The 19,177-nt window shown below is 48.9% G+C and overlaps 2 protein-coding genes and 1 long non-coding RNA gene across 9 annotated transcripts in view; 2 read left to right on the top strand and 1 right to left on the bottom strand.

The window, feature by feature from the left end:
- LOC107078950 (uncharacterized) overlaps positions 1 to 19,177 on the bottom strand; it is a 385,366-nt gene that overhangs the window by 267,445 nt on the left and 98,744 nt on the right. The window lies entirely within an intron of this gene.
- On the top strand, positions 1,003 to 15,706 carry trap1 (TNF receptor-associated protein 1). The gene is made up of 18 exons (XM_069181038.1): positions 1,003 to 1,242; positions 2,501 to 2,677; positions 3,149 to 3,231; positions 4,138 to 4,278; positions 6,374 to 6,445; positions 7,116 to 7,276; positions 7,530 to 7,639; positions 7,954 to 8,027; positions 8,334 to 8,489; positions 9,198 to 9,318; positions 10,013 to 10,082; positions 10,660 to 10,807; positions 11,503 to 11,688; positions 11,978 to 12,116; positions 12,422 to 12,507; positions 12,628 to 12,773; positions 13,820 to 13,892; positions 14,873 to 15,706. The coding sequence occupies exons 1-18, from the start codon at positions 1,104 to 1,106 to the stop codon at positions 14,972 to 14,974; spliced, it is 2,184 nt and encodes a 727-aa protein (XP_069037139.1). The 5' UTR covers positions 1,003 to 1,103; the 3' UTR covers positions 14,975 to 15,706.
- slx4 (SLX4 structure-specific endonuclease subunit homolog (S. cerevisiae)) overlaps positions 16,924 to 19,177 on the top strand; it is a 36,549-nt gene continuing 34,295 nt past the window's right edge. For 4 of the 6 annotated variants that reach the window (XR_001479907.2, XR_001479909.2, XR_001479908.2 and 1 more), the window contains exons 1-2: positions 16,924 to 17,009; positions 17,732 to 18,147. Coding sequence is in view for 1 of the 6 variants with exons in the window: in XM_015359897.2 (XP_015215383.2) it covers positions 17,856 to 18,147 (292 nt within the window). In the remaining 5 variants the exon portion in view is untranslated. The other 2 variants (XR_011182771.1, XR_011182770.1) reach the window with 2 other exon arrangements.

The following is a 19,177-nucleotide window of genomic DNA, read 5'->3' as shown; positions in this document are numbered from 1 at the left end:
ATCCAGAATTTGGTGTTTTGAAAGTGTTTGTTAATCCTCCTAGTTGGGTACCTGTCAACATAACTAGTAAAATAAATATTAGCGTCAAGATAAAGATAATTCAGAGCAATCTGTTCAAATACAGATTACTGAGCTTAATTTAATAATATCACCCCAATCTGAACATTCACCCCTTATCTGTGCCCCGTTTCTTATCCTTTAATTCCTAAATTTGAGAATGAATCTTTTATATTGAACTTTACCAAAAATATTCTGAAAATCTAACCATACCATATCACATGCAGTGTTTGTATCCAGCACTCTTAGAATAGTTAAACAAAACCCATCTTTTCAAAATCTTTGATTCTACACAGTGGAGATCTTGTGTTCTGTAATTATTTTTACGGATAGTGGATACATTAGCAATTTTCTAGTCAGTGGGTAAAATAACTGTGTCACGCGTCTGCTGGAAGAATTATTGATCATGGCTCATGCCATCTTAAAACATCTTTTTTTCCCCCTAAATACAACTGATCTTTGCAGATTACTCCGCTTTTATAGAGAGCTTAAGTATTTCCAGTACCTGTAGCACCTCTGTTCAATCAGCAGTTTCCTTTAGTATCCCTTCCGTGAAAAAAGAACACTACCCGTTTTATTTTTTTTAATGCACATGAGAGATGTTTCAACGTTACTTTGCAATGTGATTACCGTCTGCTTGCAGGGCAGCACGACTATCAATTTCGTGATATTTCTGCTGCAACGCAGCTCAGCTCGACTTCTATGACCTTCAAATTCCTTCTCCCGAGGACACACTGAACCTTTATCAATATCACGGCTGATCAATTTGAAAAAGCCAATTATTTTATTTAAATGTAATAATGTTAAAGCGCGTAGATATACACGTATAAGATTAGGTCCGCTAACGTGCATTCAATAAATGACATTATGCGCGTCTTGAATTTGGAGTTCGTAGGCTCCTTTCAGGCAGCGCGCTGGGCGTTCGGTGACGTCATCCCCGAGCGCCGGGACAGTGAGAGGGGGCGGGGTGTAACCACGCTCTTCGAGTTCGCACTGTGCGCTGTGCTGGTCGGCTGTGGAGGTCAGTCTACTGGAGCGCTACAACGATGTTTCGGTACCAGGCGCTGATCAAGCTGGGTTTACGAGCCTCGCAAACTGCCGATCGCCGGGTCCCGCAGTCTTGGGGCCGAGCGTGGGGGAGCAGAGGCATCTCTGCGGCGTTCAGTTCTGGGAGCCCAGCCGGAGGTATGTTGCGTACAGCGACGCCGGGTGATCCATGTGTACAGCACTGGCAAGTGACAGCCGCTTCTCAATTAGTGGCAGGACATTTTGTGATCCAAGGATCAGTTTTTGAGCGACTTTACCATGAATTCTCTGAGGAGAACGCGAAAATAACATTCTTTCACCCTTTATTATTAGGTAGTTTATTATTATTTGGGTGACATTGATGCTTTCTTTCTTAGCCGGATATATCACGGTTCTACGTCACTGCCAGAAGCATTTCTGTGTGTCAGTGGGAGAAGTTAGTTTTCTCATCAGTCTGTCTTAAACTCATTGCGGTACGTTTCACTACATGAATAAAGAAAATGTGCATTTTAAGAAGTTTACAAGGGAAGTTTCATCACTTTATTTCTCAAGCTCACCTCTGCTACCCACGTACAGATCTTCACACTTCTCAACACTGATATTGTTGACAGTGCCTATTCCTCTTACCTTTTCTGTTTTTAATGCGCTACTAGTTTGTAGTGTCTGACCAAAGGAAAGGAGGCAAGTCTACCAGGAATTGGTCCTGATGACTTATCTGGTCAGCTTGTATCCTTGGTGGGGAAAGGAGTGCAGCAGAATCTAACCATGTGAACATACAGCACTTGTTGTTTTAAATCCTAACATGCATCTCTAGACCTTTGATTTTTCTTCATCCCCTTCTCGCTTCAAGCACACAAGCTCTGCGAAAGTGTACAACACTAAAAATGCTTGTGTCTCTTGTTTGGGTCTATATAACAGAAACAAAAATGCACATAGGGTTAGATTTTGCCTCCATCTCCCAATCCCCGAGTCTTGTTCCTCTTCTGCTCGGCTGGTCACCTTGTCAGGCTGCCACCACTGATTGTTCTCACTGTCACTTTTAAAGAGTCCAGCTGCTCATTTGTATCTTTCAGTTGGTGGTGGAAAATCACTGCGAATTAGGGCAACAGCTCCCCACCACACTCAGAAGGATGCATGACAATATTCTCGTACCGAAGACATCTCCAGTTGTGGCTGCCAGTATTAACTCTTGTCGCCAAAGAAACGCTCAAGCACAGTCTGCTCAATCCTAAGTATTTAAAAACACTCGTATGCCCTCAGTTTAAGCTTTTGACTGCTGTGTATTCTCAGCCAGGTACTGTAGTAGCTGAGCTCCTACTCTGCTTCAGTATTCCGTGCACGTGGCGATGCTGCTGTCCTGCGCAGGCCTCGTCTCTGAAAGGGGTCTGTGCCGTTCTGGGCCGATGTGCGTTTCCAGACAGCTCGGCGGTGACGCCCAGGATCTTCAGGGGACCGCCTCGTGTCCTGAGTGTCCAGAGGCAGCCCACTCTGCCCGGCCGGGCCCTGGCTTGGAGGGCACACAGCACCCAGACCGCCGAGAGCACGGAAGAGGAGCCCCTGCACAACATCATCAGCGACACGGAAGACGTCCAGGGTGAGTGACACGGGCTGCCCTTCTGCTGAAATAGATGGCTAACTTCCAAGAGGAAGAAGTGGCCTTATCTTTTTGTGTCTCCTGTTTCATGCAAATGTTTGCGAAAGAGGCATTTTTTTAGGGATTTATAAATACGCAAATACATCTGTTTTGTGAACAGTGTTAGCACTTTTATTTAATTCAGATTTGTCTGATGCTTTTATCCAAAGCGATACCCAGGTGTACCGCGGTGTGTTTTACTGGAGCAATGTGGGTGAGGCACTTTGCTGAAAGGGACAGCAGCAGGGTCTGGGAATTGAACTCTTGAACCCTCACCACAGCTCCACGCTGCTCCTGCCTGCCTGCGGTGGGGGAGTGACACACTACCTCTGTGCAATGCAGCTCGCAGGCTCACTTGCATGTTTGATGCTTAACCATCCAACCGCAGTCAGGTTTGGGTTGACTTTGTCTCCTGGTTCCATTTTCCGTCAGGATCCTTTGACAAGCATGAGTTCCAGGCAGAAACCAAGAAGCTCCTGGACATTGTGGCGCGGTCTCTGTACTCTGAGAAGGAGGTGAGTGAGGCGCTGTTCTGTCTGGAGACCTGGATTTTCCCTTTAAGGCTGAAGATTGCTGGCTTGAGCCCAGACTGTGCTTCTGTTTTCTGCTACTGAAACTCTGGGAAGCTCACAACTGGTCCAACATTAAACATGAAGCCATGGATTGGGTTTGACAGTCATTAGAAATAGAGGATATGTTATGATGTGCTATCACTATCTTAATATCCCCTGTGATGTGGTTTTACTTGCAGGAAGGCTGATACCTCTCTCAATGTTAATACAGTAAAGCTTTGGTTTCTGGACACCCATAAGACTCACTGTTGCACAACACATTTGAGAAAAGGCTGGGAAATGTAAAACTCGCTTTTCCTTTGCAGCACCTAGAACACGGATTTGCAGCTCTTTGAGCAGTTACAGTCATATTTAGTTAATGTAATTGGCTGAATGTATTCTTTCTCTCTCCTTCGCTTTGCCTCCCTGCCCTTGGGATGGGTTAGTGGTACGGCCGTCGGCGCCACTCTTTCTCGATTCCAGGATCCTGGATTGGATTCTAGCTTGGGGAACATGTCTGCATGTCCTCTCCGCGGGTGCAAAGGTTCTTTTGTGTGTTGTGGCGTTTTGTTCCCAATACAACCTGGGATCCTGGTAGCTGTGCTGCAGACGAGCACCTTGGCGAGCTCAGAACCAAAGACCGGGCAGTCACTTTACCACTCTGTGCTCTTCCTGAATTTTGGAAAAGAAAGGGGCGAGATTCAGGGTGGCTGGGCTGGTAAGCGCTTCGCTATTGACCCGTGGATCTCGTCCAGCCTCAGCCTTGAAAGAAGCCAGGATCTCGGGCTTCAGCTCCATAACTGGCTCGCTTGTCCCCGACTCCCTCACCCCAGGGTGTCTTATCACGCGCTCTGCCGTTTCAACTTGTAGGTGTTCATCCGGGAGCTGATCTCCAACGGCAGCGATGCTCTGGAGAAGATGCGCCACAGGCAGGTGTCGGCGGGGGGAGACTCTGGGCCCATGGAGATCCACCTGCAGACAGACTCTGCCAAGGGCACCTTCACCATCCAGGTACCGGCCTGCCATGCCCGCTGGTGGCACAGCGTCCCACACTGTGCGTCTGCACAGCGTCTCTCGGGAGCAAGGTGTCCAGATCCCTGCTCTGCCATTACAGCACACGCAGATGTGTGATAAAATAAGATAAGATCACTTTATTGGCCATATCTGTTTTCTTGTATTTGTCTTGTGGAATTTGTCTTTTTGCTGACCCCAGCTTGCTCTCCATCAGACACACAGACAGGGAGAGAAGCTTGGGGGTCAGAGCGCAGGGTCAGCCATTTATACTACGCCCCTGGAGCAGCTGGGGTTAAGGGCCTTGCTCAGGGGCCCAACGGAGTAGGATTCCTCTGCCGGCTGCGGGATATGAACCAGCAACCTTCCGGCCACAGATCCTTAGCCACAGAGCCACCGCACTGCCCAGGTGTATAATGCACATTCATGAACATCATTTCTCAGCTGCTTTCTAAATGGATACTAAATGGATACAGGATACTAAATGACTTCAGTGAAGGCCAACAGATCTATAGAGAACACAATAGCTGAAGGCCCCAGATCATTAAAAATGGTCAGGAGTAACCAGGACTACACTGTGTGGAGATAGTAGCTTCTGGAGGTGGTGAGATTCAGGCACACGAAGCAAATAAGTTACTGTAACTGAGTTAGAAATCAGTGAAAAGGTGGTGCCTGCCTTTGAGAAGCCGTGCAGTGGCAGAAGCCCAGGCCAGTAATCTTCATTCAGAACAAACTGAAGCCGTTTCAGTTCTACAGCTGAAACACCATAGAGTCTGTCTCTGCCCGTATGTGCTCATAAACACACTGCTGCTGTCTCCCAGCCTGGATGCTGCATGCACACAACCTGCATCACAGGATACAGCCGTTTCTGTAGAGCAAACTGGTTTGAGGTGAGCTGATCACACTGTGGAACTCATCCTCGAAAAGGCTGGCTGGCATTTACTTTCTGAGCATGGACATGCCCAACTGAGCATGTGATACACTCGCTTTCTAAGTGCAGATGGAGACAAATGGGAGAGTGCACAGGAGTGACATTTATACCATTTCAACTGGACAGGAAAGTGTTCTCTTCAGGTAAAGAGTTTTTATATCACGAAGTGATTGCTTTTAAGATCAAGATTGGGTTAATGTTATAACTAGATGATGCATGATGCAAATATATCGGAAGAAGAGTTGCTTTGTGCATCAGTTCCCTGATATGTTCTTTGTAGCCTGGAGGTGTTACAATAGATGCCAGTTCTTTAGTTCACTTGTTACCTCTCTTGGCTCGGAGGCCGTGCACTTGGCACAGCCTTGACATTTTCTGGAGCAAAATGAGGCTTTGGCACAAAACAGAGAAAGGACAGATTACCTTTTTAATGTTGGAAAATAGCAAATGCTAAAAGAAAAAACTGCCGTTCCGCCATCTGGTGGCTGTCTAGGGTACTGCATCAGCATAGTAAATTGCATTACTTATGTTGGGCCTCCGAGTATTTTACAATAACGTGCAATATAAAGAACGGAACATGTACTTATAAACGCTATGATCTAACGCTTTTTAACTATCTAATGAGACATAAATGTGATTCTTAATTTGTTACCCAGTTTGCTCTCTGTGCTTTGAAGCTTAATGTCATATGATCTGAAAGACATAGATGCATCTCTTTGCGGTCATTGTCCAGAACATTCTGCTCTTACTCCACTGCTTAACAGCTGAGGGCACTGCCAGAAGGTGTACATTCTCACTGCTTTGCCGTACATGCTGAAATGGAAACTGTTGCAAATCATTACAAATTCCGCTTCATGGGATGCAACTGAGCAATGTTGTATACATCACAGTTGAATACTGAGGTATCCCAGAACCCTGTACAGGACTTCTGATGCATTAGTAACACAAGGCAAGTGTTCATGATGGTTATCAGGTTGGTAATCAATCAAGATCAATTTCTTTCAGCGACTATTAAGAATCTAAACCCTCAGTATTCCTGATGTCCTAGGCCTCCTGTGATTAAACCGTCAGGAATCATCTAGATATCTGCATCTTCTTGTTATATTGCCTTCCTTTGCTCTATTGCTGGTCCAGTGCAGTTCTCACCCCCTGCCACCTTCTCTGCAGGACACTGGCATTGGCATGACCAAGGAGGAGCTGGTCTCCAACCTGGGCACCATCGCTCGCTCCGGCTCTAAGGTAGGAGTGCCTCTGGTCTCGTTCTGGCGTCCTTGTGGCTGTCCTGAGTCCCGCTCTGGTCTCCTGAGATGTTGCACATGCCTGCACCCACTCCCCCCCCCACCCCCCGCGCCAGCAGGGCATCTGTGAAGATTCAGAGAGATGTCGTCTGCTCCCCTGATCGTCTGAAGCCAGACCCCCTGTTCCTGCAGCAGCTCTGCAAGACTGAGACTCGGACTCCGTGCCGTGCTCAGCAATGGACAGGGATGTTACGACCTTGACTCATGCTCTGTCGCGCCTTTCGAGGAAACCATCCTCCCCACATCACTGCCCTTTAAAAGGAATTATATTCGAAAATACATTTTCATTTTTAATTGGCTCTCGTCTGATGCATTTATCCAAGGCAACTCATGCTGGTGCTCATTTATGCAGCTGGGAGCTTTCCTGAGGCGATCTGAGCAAGGTCTCTTTCTCGGGAGTACAACTGCTGTGCCTCTTCAGGGATTTGAACTCGGGGCCCTGACCACTCCTCCACCATTTCAGTAACAGCTTAGCGGTTGATCACAGAGCAGCAGTTTTAGTGCCGGCGTATTTCCTCGGAGAAGAGCTGCTGTCCCCCGGCTCAGCAAGGACACCCCTGGATCCCCAGCGCCCGCCCCATGTGCTTGAGCTCCTGTCTCTCGTCCCGCAGGCATTCCTGGAGGCCCTCCAGAACCAGGCGGAGGCCAGCAGCAAGATCATCGGCCAGTTCGGCGTGGGCTTCTACTCCGCCTTCATGGTGGCCGACAGAGTGGACGTGTTCTCTCAGTGCGCGGAGCCGGGCAGCACCGGATACAAGTGGTGTTCCGACGGGTAAGAGGGACCGCCGACCACGTCCTCCTGAAAGCAGCGGTCCGCTTTCTTTAAGGCACGCACGTCGCTGAAGACCCTGGAGGTGGTTCCTTCCTGGCAGGTATCTGTGACCCAGCAGCTGCTGCGCGGTGTGGTGACGCTGGCGCACTTGGCACTGCCAGCCTGCAGGACGCTGGACCTACACACTTGTCCCCTCTTGCACAGACCTCTTCCTTCTTCTCAGCTCCTCACTCTCCAGCGTGGTGTTTTCCAGCTCCGGGGTATTTGAGATTGCCGAGGCGAAAGGAGTGAGACAGGGCACCAAGATCGTCCTGCACCTCAAGGATGACTGCAAGGAGTTTGCTTCTGAGGACAGGGTCAAAGGTAAGACAAGCCAGGACCTGCTTTGTGTGGCTGTTGCATGATCTAGCCATGTAACTAGAGGAACCAGTCAGCTGAAGTCTTGGGTATTCGTAGGAATGCAGAACAAAAACAGAAAGAGGTCAAATTTAGGATATTCTCAGGGGTCTGTTAATTAGGCAGTGGTCTCCATTTTTATCCTGGAGAACCCCAGTCATTCATTTTATAGGTGAAATGAGGATATATCAGTTTTTTGCTGTGCCTCGTCTTGCTGGTAGAGTGTTTAGCGTGCTGGGCTAAACATCTGGGCGAGACTAACGCTGGTCTCTTCATTGCAGAGGTAGTCACCAAGTACAGCAACTTCGTCAGCTTCCCCATATTCCTGAACGGGCGGAGGCTCAACACCCTGCAGGTAAGGGCCGCCCGTCCGTCTCCCATCCTCTCCTGCCCCCAGCCCTTCGCTCTGAGCCCCGAGACGCCGCAGGACCGGTCAGCCACAGCAGCGACGGCACTGTTAGCCTGGTGCCTCTCGCGGAGCCCAGACGAATAATGGGGAAAGAACTGCACTGATCCGCTGTGGAAGGCAGTTTGTTTATCGTGATGTCCCATGGGCCGATAAACGCCGATTTAATGGGGGGCCGCTGGGCTTGAGAGGTGGTGGAGCGCGGCCCGCCAGCGAGTGAGGTTTACCGGCGGTGTTTGCTGTGCTGTCTCCCAGGCTCTGTGGATGATGGACCCCAAGGAAATCAGCGAATGGCAGCACGAGGAGTTCTACCGCTACGTGGCGCAGGCCTACGACAAGCCCCGCTACGTGGTGCACTACCGCACCGACGCCCCCCTCAACATCCGCAGCGTCTTCTACGTGCCGGAGATGGTGAGCGGCCGGCGCCGCGGCGGGCTCGCGCGTGCTCTCGAGCGACAGATCCGGGAGCCGGCCGGGGCGTTTGCCAGCACAGAGAAAACCGCAAGACCCCCTGGCCCCGAGAACGCAACTCTGTGTTATTGTCGCGTGCCCCGTCTGGGAAAGCGCGTCTTCCTGCCTCTGTCCGAGTTCCCTGTCCCACCCGCGGTATCGCTCTTGGGAGAGGGTGGCTGAGGTGCGACTGCTGCCCTGAGTGGAGGAGTTGAAAGGGGAACTGCAGCACCATTTTTGTATTTTAGGGTTAGAAAGAATGAGCATTTCAAACTACAATAAAAGTCAGATGTACCCAGTAATGTGTAAAACCTCCAGTTGACATCACTAAATAGATGACATTTCCACAGCCCCCTATTCTGCGATACAAAACTTCTGGTGACGTGCTGCAGCCCTGTTACACTGTAAACAAGCTGGCTTGTGAGTACGTTGCCTTTAACCCAATAGAAACATGGCTCTTGATTTCGAGATGGTCTTGCTGACAAATACTCCTGATCTGTTAACTCCGCAGATCACACGGGACCATTTCCATGGTGAAATGTCTGCAGTACAGTCTTGTAGAGGTTGCCGGTGCCCTGTGGAAGGGTGTTGAGCTCCGACAGGGTGGTTTACCCTTAGCCGAGGCAGGGGGGGTGGGCTGACGGTGCTTCGTTGTCTGTCTCTGTGCAGAAGCCCTCCATGTTTGACGTCAGCAGGGAGATGGGCTCCAGCGTGGCTCTGTACAGCCGCAAGGTGCTGATCCAAACCAAGGCCACCGACATCCTGCCCAAGTGGCTGCGCTTCCTGCGAGGTCAGTGTCACGGAGCTGATACCACCTGAGTTTGTATGTTCTCCCCGTGTTTGTGTGGGTTTCCATAGGCCCCCCCCCCAGACCCTGAATTAAAATACATGAACGGATAAAGCAGTTTTGGGTCTGGATCATGTGGATAGAAAATATATTTTTGGGGAATACGTGTAGATTAGAGCTGCAAGGCGGAATGTCAGTAGTCCAACGGTATGTGATGTATTTTAATTCGTTGGCAGTAAAATGTGACAGGGTAGCCTTTTTCTTCCTCTTTGGTGAGGGTTATTTGCTGCATATCGCCAGCTGTCCACGTTGCTGACGTTCTTCTTGCTCAGGCCAGATCCACAAACTTCTCCACCTGGCTTGTTGTGAAGACGGTTCACACTTTCAATGATCTGACGGTTGTAGACCATGTGACAAAGGTTTCAGACAGTCACTCCCAGGCAGGCCGGCACAGGATTTGGGGCAGATGCTCTCCCATTTACATGAAGTAGATCTGAAGCACAGCAAGTGCCCAGTTTGTGCTCCTCGTAGAAACTATGCAAAACCTCTTGATTGTGTTTCTCGGGACAGTCAGTGCATGCACCTCCCCAATATATTACATCACTGCCTGCTGTTCTGTGCATAACTGTTTGATGAGTACGCTGGGGTCTCCTGGAGGAGAGGTTTGGAAGTGAAGAGACTGTTGTGCTCTGTGCAGGTGTGGTGGACAGCGAGGACATTCCCCTGAACCTAAGCAGAGAGCTCCTGCAGGAGAGCGCCCTCATCAGGTGAGGTGGAGAAGCACATTGTAAAGCAATTAGATTCTCAACATAGGCAGCCAAAAGTCTCCAAGAAAAAGTGGCAGATAGGAGCTAACTATCACTCGGACTAAAGTTCCCTCGGATACCAAAAACCAGCACTGAGTGTAAAAAAAAGTAGTGTAGGAACGCTAGCCCTAACCCTTGCTGGGGTTTCAACAGAACAGTCCTACAGTCTCTGCAGTATTTTCCAATGAAGCCCCCCAGTCATCAGATTTGAAAATGTTCTTTGAATCAAAACATATGAGCCTAAAACAATCCAAACTGTTAAAAAAAAGCTCTTGGAAAATGATCGCCTTCAATAATGTGTCTTCTTTAGCCAAGTTTTCAAACAGCTGAAAAATGCTGCAAAAATGGTATTGACGTGAGCTTGCATTTCAGGACAGTGTAGGGTTTGGGTTACTAGAATCATTGAATGTTAACTCCAGTTCTACATCTAGTTGCTCGTGAAAATGACAAAATTAAGAGAGTTTTCCCAGTAGAGTAGGTTTTCTCCCGCCACTCTTGTTTCTCTGTTCTTCAACGCTCAACTCTGCCGCCCTCTCAGGAAGCTGCGCGATGTTCTTCAGAGGCGTCTCATCAAGTTCTTCGTGGACCAGAGCAAGAAGGAGCCCGAGAAGTACTCCAAGTTCTTCGAGGACTATGGCCTGTTCATGAGGGAAGGCATTGTCACCACCGCAGAGCAAGACGTCAAGGTAACCCCGAGATCCAGGAGCCTGCTGCGTGTCACTGGGGGCTTCTTGGGGCGCAGAGGTGGGCAGGCTGGGGGCTTGACAATAGGTGAGGGTTGGCTGGAACTGGGGAAACTGGATTTAGGGAAGCCACGCTGCCTCGCGTGCCCCATCACAGAGAGGTCAGCCGTGACGCCAAGCTCATTCTGCTCCTGGTAACAAATACGAGGAGCTCGTTCGGTCGCGATCTCCTCTTCGACAGCGTGACTACGCAGCTTGTTCCAGACGCCCACAGTGTATTTCTCGACAATAAATTCATTTCATTACGTGTCCATTCCATTTTGGTTCACTGTGTATTCTGAAGAACTCCCCTTGATGCATTTTGTCAATGCCTTTGGGGGTTTTGAAAACTGGTATCAGTTTTCTCTGTTCAAGGTTGAAAAGCTTCTGTTTTTGTGCCTGACAGACCCTATAGAGTATTCTCCAAATCTTCACAGACCATCTTTACACAGTGCTCCTACTCTTGGACAAGCATTGAAATTGCTGATATGATGGCCAGGCGTTATAATAGGGTATATCAAGGGACAGCTGCACATGGATTAGCCTGTGATTTGTTTGTTCGCTGTGTAACACTGAGGCTTGCTGGGTCTGTTTATTTGACTTGATTTGCTGGATGGCGGGATCTCCTTCTCAGTTCGGGTGCCCTCCTGTCTCTGCAGGAGGACATTGCCAAGCTGCTGCGCTACGAGTCCTCTGCCCTGCCAGCTGGCCAGCAGACCAGCCTGCAGGACTACGCCAGCCGCATGAAGGCGGGCACCCGCAACATCTACTACCTGTGCGCCCCCAGCCGCCACCTGGCCGAGCACTCGCCCTACTTCGAGGCCATGCGCAAGAAGGACATGGAGGTACGCGCCTGGCCCGGGCCACACTGAGGACGCCAGGACGATCTGCTAGCAACCATTTCGATGGGCCAAATGGCTTCCTGTCCTTTGCAAACATTTGAGAATGTTCTGATGAACCTGCTGTGCTGTCCTTGTTTGGTCCTGAGAGTTTGATGTCTGGGACTCGCCGACTGTGACCAGACTGCGTGTTCAGTGGACCAAGGCCCCAAGGATGTGACTGGGCAGATCCCCCTCTCCCCCCTCTCTTTTACAGCAGAGATCCTGTGGCTTTAATCTCTTCCTCTGTCTCTAGGTGCTCTTCTGCTTTGAGCAGTTTGATGAGCTCACGCTGCTGCACCTGCGGGAGTTTGACAAGAAGAAGCTCATTTCCGTGGAGACGGACATTGTTGTTGACCACTACAAGGAAGAGAAGTTTGAGGACAGCAAGCCAGGTAGCAGACTAAAGACACTGCTACCTGCTGGGGGCATTGTTTCAGACCTTACTCCGGGCCTGATGTTTCATGCAATGTTATAGATTTGCTTGGCAGTTCTTTTCCTCATTGAACTCATTGATGCCTTCGCTATATCTCTGTTTATGCATCAGTAATTAAGGAGCGGATATTTAGCCATCCATCCATTTTCTAGGAAGTGAAGGCTTTTGAAAACCGGATATGCACTTGAACGTTTCCAGGGTTTTTTCTTTCCCGCTCTGATTGGTTTGGTTGAGGGGGGCTCACCTCGCCCGCTGTCTCCTCAGCCTCCGAGCGCCTCCCGGAGAAGCAGGCTGAAGATCTGATGTCCTGGATGAGGAACGTCCTGGGGCAGCGTGTCACCAACATCAAGGTACGGACTGTCGTCCTGCACTGCTCCCTCTGCCTTTCGCCCACTTCCTCGCCCCCCTCCCCTCCGTCGCTCCGTCTGCGCTGTGTGACGGCGTCTCTCCGCCCCGCCCCCTGTTCCCAGGTCACCCCTCGTCTGGACACCCACCCCGCCATGATCACGGTGCTGGAGATGGGCGCCGCTCGGCACTTCCTGCGCACGCAGCAGCTGGCCAAGAGCGGCGAGGAGCGGGCCCAGATCCTGCAGCCCACGCTGGAGATCAACGCCGGGTGAGGCTCGGGGGCGGGGACACTGTCCAGTCCTGGACAGCGGTGCTGGAGCAGGAGCATAAACATGTCCAGGGGTCCAGCCAGGGAAATGAGTCGGGCACTGAGAGTGAGGGCGGTCAGTTTGTGGTTTTATGTTGTTGTGTTGTGACACCGACTCAAACTGCTCTACTGCCAGGCTGATTGTGAGTGTAGCAGGTGCATAGTGTGGGTGCAACAAAACAAAAGTAGTTGTGGGAATTGTGACGAGCAAGGGGACAGGCTGCAAAGGTTCCCCCAGCTCTTATATGCAGTATAGGTACATGTGATACATGACAGAGGTTCACTTCACATCTTAGGGGTTTTGTCCTGAAGTTTGAAGTTTCTTGCTTCTGCTTTTTTCACTTTTTACAGAAATTCATTTCTGCAGCAGTTAATAGAACTCAGTTTTCTCTTCCTTTGACGTACTTTTTCGTATAGGCGGCAGAAGACTAGGTTAACAGATTCCAAATTACTCCGTTACCTTCCACAGTGGGATAAGGCAGCAGTATTGTCACCTGGAGTACGTGTTCGATGTAATATGTCCTACTTCAGTTGAGGCCTTTGTCTGAGTTTGAAAACTTTTAAGTTTTTAAGGTTTTAAGATGCAAGCTGATTTCTGCTGCATGTAGCCGTTGTGGCTGGAATTTCTGGAAACTTTTTTAGGATTATTTTAACAAACGTTGCAGTCCTCAAAAATTAAAAACAAATTTGCCGGCTGTCTTCCTTTCCCTGATCTTTATAAATGTTTTAATATTCAAGTCCTTTGAGAACAACACCCTTTAGCTTTCTTAAAATGTCACATTATTAAATTGCACAAATCCATTTCTGGATCCAAGTTAAAGCCAGTTGGTTGCCTTCAATCAGATTTACACAGACGCCTTGACTACTGAAAAGAGGGGCTGAAGCAGAATATTCACAGAGATGCCGAAAGATGAGGAAAAGTACCTCAGATCCTGGAGGCATGCCCAAAACCACAGGTATACTTCTGTCTCCCCAAATGAGCTGTAAACAATTATTCTCTCCATCAGGCACGACCTCATCAAGAAGCTGAATGAGCTGAAGGACTCGAACCCCGATCTGGCGCAGTTACTGCTGGAGCAGGTAAGGCTGCTGTGATGTCTGAGCACCGCAGAGCGGAGTGGAGTCGAGCCTGTGGAGCTGGAGACAGTGCTCAGTCCAGCTTTAAAATCCCCAGCTCCCGAGTGGCCCAGAATCAGCAAAGGGATGCAGATGTTTTGATTAAACAACTTGGTAGTTCTAATTAGCGAAGGACGTGGGGTTGGGGTGTGTTGGCCTCCAGGGGCTAGGACTGGGAACCCATGCACTAGGTCAGTGTTCCAAATCGGAGGAGTTTGAACGTCTGTTTTGTGCTTTATCCATCCATCCGTTCTCTTCCTGCTTCATCTGATTCAGGATGGCATGGGAACCGGAGCGAGCAACAGGCGCAAGGCAGGGTATGCTCTTGGACAGGATGCCAGTCCATCACAGGGCACACCCAGACACAAACAAACCGGTTTTCCCATCATGTCTTTCGTATCACGGATGTCAGAAGGGACAAACCGTGGAATGGCAGGAGAGCGATAAAGACCCTATGCGTAGCGGCGAGACGGGGGTTAGCCCGAGCTCAGCTGTTCAGGAAATGAACCTATGCCCTCAGGCCACGGACAGGAGTGACTTGGCGCTAGGCCGGTGCGAAGGAGCAGAGCAGAAGCAGGAAGTAAATAGGCTACACAACAACGAACACCGGAAAGACATGAATAATCACAGGGCACCAGGAACAGGAGAGAAGTAGAGCACCCTCTATAGTGTACTGGGCGTGACATTTAGACTGTGGGAGGATACCGGAGCACCTGGACAAAACGCACACGATCCCGAGGAGAACGTACAAACGCCACACAGACAGCACCCCAGGCCCACGATTGAATTCAGGGCCCCAGCTCCCTGAGGCTGCAGTGCTGATCACAACGCCACCATGCCATCCCCTTTACACTTTATATCCTGGCCATTTTATGTCTTTGTCACAGCTGTTTGTTTCTTCCAGCACAACAAGTTGTCCCTCAGCGCAGTGTCTCTCCTTGCAGATCTACGACAACGCCATGATCGCGGCAGGACTCAACGACGACCCCCGCCCCATGATCGGCCGCCTCAACGAGCTGCTGACCCGAGCTCTGGAGAAGCACTGACCCTTCGGACCCGCCAGCGCCGAACACAGGCTGCCAGGCTGCCAGGCTGCATCAGGAGGCAGCAGGGCCTGGAATCAGTGCAAGGACTGGACGTTTCATCCAGGATTTCTGGGGCTGGAGCAAGAGATCGACTCTGATAACTTTTGGTCTTGCAGCCTTGCCCTAAGAGGACGTTTACAGTAACCCCATAGAAGAGGCCATTACAGCAGAGATCGAGAAGTGGGCTCCAATGGATCTTCACTTTAAATTCAATATCGCAGTAGTGAGGAAGCATCTTCAGAAAAGACTCATTCGAATCCTCTTTCTTCATTTTCAAAGTAATTCCTTGCATGGAGAATATTCATTAGGGCCGACATCAAATGATTTTTCCTGGGTATGAAGCAGGTCCTTTATCTTCCTAACCTACTATATTCAGGCAGTGCTGTTGTGAGCTGATCTGTGCCCCCTGAACCATCTACTCGCACTTGTTGTATGTTTGTGCTTAACTGTTAGTGACTGTGATGAAAGGGTCAGCAGATGTGAAAGGGGTGAAATTGGATATTGTCTCAATAAAATCCCTGCATTCTTCTGTTAAGAGTTTAGTTGGGAATGATAAAGGACGCAGACAAACCTACGTGTTCATTAGCCTGGAATGTCTGTGTTCTTTCAGCCTTTCGTTTTTATTGGGTAGCTGTGAATTCTAACATTCAAAAATGTAGTTGGTAATAAAGAGGCTTCAATACTTTTTGCGAATGTTTCTGAAGGCTGTCTAAATATGTTCTGCTCCATATTTAGATTCTGAAAGATTTTAAAACCATTAGTGGAAAACCCTAAAGCAGGTCTCTTCAACACTAGTTGTGGAGTGCCCTAGTCATTCATGATTTTATAGAGCATTCTAACTTTTTTATTTTTGAGGATTGGAAACACTTTTAAGTTATTAATGACGCATGCATGTTCTTTGTTTAGTTAAAAGCAGGTTGGTCCCTGACGACTGAAGTTTGTTTGCTCCAAATTGTCTGTAAATTAACAGATCACCGATCTAATCAATCCAGTCTAGAAATTGGATTGCAGCTTTCTAGGAAAAGGGTTGTAGATGCTGGCTCTAGAGCGGAATTAACAACAGTAGCAAAGGAAATGGTGTTTACCTGCACACAGCATCTGAAATCTTTGGGCAGACTGTGCATTTCATCTTCACTCAGATCTCCCTGTTTCTCTCCCCCTATACAAAGGAAAGATGTTTCCTTTTCTCTGTACCTTAGGGACACCTTTTCCTTGTTCTCTTCTCTCCCTGTGATCAGCACACACACCTGCATCGATCAGTAAAGGAGACGAAACCCTGAGCCTGTGCCTCTGCTCGCCTACATGTCCATAGGGATCAGGGAAGATTGCTGCAGTACTAATTCCAGACCCTCTGCATGAGGCATGTTAAAGAATCACAGGGGAGTCAGCTTCCACAAGGGCTGGGATAGAGTGAGTAGTCGATGAGCTCCTCCACTTCATAATACCCGCCTTCGTAGAGTGCAATGTGTAGAAAGTGCATTCTGGCTGGCCAGACCCAAGGTAAGAGGGCCCTGTAGCACTACAGTTGCATTGTAAGAAGCTAGCATTGGTATGTTCACCAGGAAACCAAAAAAGACTCCAATAAAAAAGTCCTCATTCACCAAAGTCTGGATCTGAACCCTGTCTAGCACGTGTATGGGAATCACTGGCCGAGGTTAACATATAACGGGTTAACAACATGACGAAAGCCATCATACCAAACAATTCAAGACATTTATGGGAGAATGAAATGTAGGTTCGATTAGGTACAGCACAAAAATGTTTTGAATGATACTTAAGCCAAAAGCATACATTTTCGTGCAAACGTAAATGTTGCACCTTTCTATAAAATAGAATAGCTTAGAACTATTCTGTTAAAAACCCGCAAAGGATTACGTGCAAAATACTTTCTCTGTGACGCCCAGTGGGGATATCATGTGAGTTGAGGTTTGTCATGTGACGTGGACGGTACGGCGGTGGGCATGTGACAGGAAGTACAAAGCCCAGCGGGTTCTGTGTGAGTTTGAATTGTGTCATATTTTAAAACAACACCTAAAAAAATAAATGAAATCCATATGATCTGGTAAACGTGAAGGCATAGAACTCAGATTCGGGTTCTGATTTGCTCGCAAGACGTCGAGAAATGTTTTTATTTGTGGTTCATTAGCTGGAGTTATCACAATGTAAATCTCTTAGCGGTTTTGCACCAAGTGCACCAATTACATTCAAATTATTTTAATGCAATTTATATCTTCAAATAATTTAGACAAGTTGTGCATAAGTGGTTACAGTGCATGCTTCAGAAGATGCTACATTGAAGACAGGCGCATTTCTGTACTCGTTCATCGTATGACGAACTGATGTATTTAGGAATTTAAACTAAAAGTTCGATCTCTGAAAAATCAGGACGTAAAATGTGTTAAAAACTGTAGTTTGGCGCATGACAACGGACATGTGCTGTAAAAAATGATCGTTTTTGTAACGTAAGAGGACGGGTGCATTGGGCTCTGATTTCACCCCGTGCTCTTTGCGTATCCTTTTGTATTGTTACTGCTTTATCTCCCGATACTGTATTGTAATTTTTTTTGCACTTTTCTGTCATTCTGTCTGCAAACTAGAATATGATCAGATCAAATAAAATGGCAAAACTCAGGGCTGTGATTTAGACTTCTTGCCGTTGCTCTCCCTTGATTTTCCTCTCACCGGGAGCTGATGGAGTTTTGTTTGCTGTTTCCACAGTGTTTGGCGACAGGGGGCGTTCAGTGGGCTAGTGTCCGCTGTGGATGAGCCTTAAACATGGGGTGTGAAGCGAGGGGCCCTTAGACGCCCCCGGCTGGAAGGGGCTGGGATTCGGGGGAGACGGATGGAAGACTCAGATGAGGATTTCACCGAGCTCTGCACCAAGGTGCTGAGACGGGTGAAAAAGGCGGAGGGGGAGGATGGCCACCGGAGGGACATCGGGGCTCCGAGAGCTCGGGGCAGGCTGAGGAGAGGAGCCGGGGGTAGGAGGGGGCCCGACCCGGGCTCGAAGAGGAAGGGGTGCGGCTCAGGCCGCGCGTCCCAGGCCGCCGTGCCCCCTGCGGTGGGCCCAGCCCCGGAGAGTGACCCCTCTGGCGCCCCTCCGGGGGTCAGCGTCGGCGAAGCCTCGCCCCGAGGTAGGAGAAGACCGCATACCCCCGCCTTCGCTCTGCCCCCCTCGTCGTTTCCGTGTCCAGCATTCAAATCTGCCGCCTGCATGTCATGTACTGACCGTTGGCCTTGTTTTGAATGTTTCCTTGAAACTGCTCCCTGAGCTTTTCTGCACATTGTAGTTGGCTTCCAGTGTTTGGTTCAGTGATACCATAAGAGAAATGAAAAGTCAGTGGAAGGCGTAGACGCCATATGGCTTGCTTGGTTGCTCCTGGCTAAGTGACTCAAGGATCTCATTGAGAAGCCCAGGTGTTGGCGTCAACAGCACAGCTGAGCTTGTTCCACACTCCTACAACTCGTGGTGTAGAAAAGCCTCCTGTCCTGAGTCACGACTCCACTTTCTGTACTTGCCGTTTCTGCTTGTCACTTGTATTTCACTGTTGGATCTAAAGAAGTCTGATGGGTCATACTGCTGTCTTCTCTGTTAAAGACTACAGCAGTTGAGTTCCTGAAGCTTGTCAGAGTGTGACTGTACTTGAATCCCAGGATTTTCTCTCTTCTCTGCACTGATTCCAGAGCTGCACTTTTTTTTGTAATGTGCCCACTGCAGTTGTTCATTATGAGCTGTTATAAATAACATCCTGTAGTTTCCATTCTGCACTTTTCATCTATATAGCCTGACACCCTGTTCACCTTTTTCCTCGAATGTTCTACAATAGTAATATTAATAATAAAGTAAGACATGGGTGGCACAGTCGTTAGCAATGCTTTCTCAGAGCACTGGGGCCCTGGGTTCAATTCCCGGGCCACTATCTGCATGGGGTTGGTATGTTCTCTCTGGTTTCCTCCCACAGTCCAGTGACTTACTGGTAGGTTCATTGGCTTCTGGGAAAACAGGCCCTGGTGTAAGTGTGTGTGTGTGTTTGTCAGTGTGTGCCCTGTGCTGGACTGCCACTGCGTCCAGGGTGTACCCTGCCTTGTGCCCGATGCTTGCTCCCCTGTGACCCCGAATTGGATAAACTGCTTCGAAGATGGATGGATAAGTGTCTCTTTGAT

This window comes from Lepisosteus oculatus, chromosome 19 (assembly GCF_040954835.1).
Source record: "Lepisosteus oculatus isolate fLepOcu1 chromosome 19, fLepOcu1.hap2, whole genome shotgun sequence".
Taxonomy (NCBI): domain Eukaryota; kingdom Metazoa; phylum Chordata; class Actinopteri; order Semionotiformes; family Lepisosteidae; genus Lepisosteus; species Lepisosteus oculatus.
Note: the sequence above shows the minus strand (reverse complement) of the source record. Positions and strands in the feature narration are given on the sequence as shown.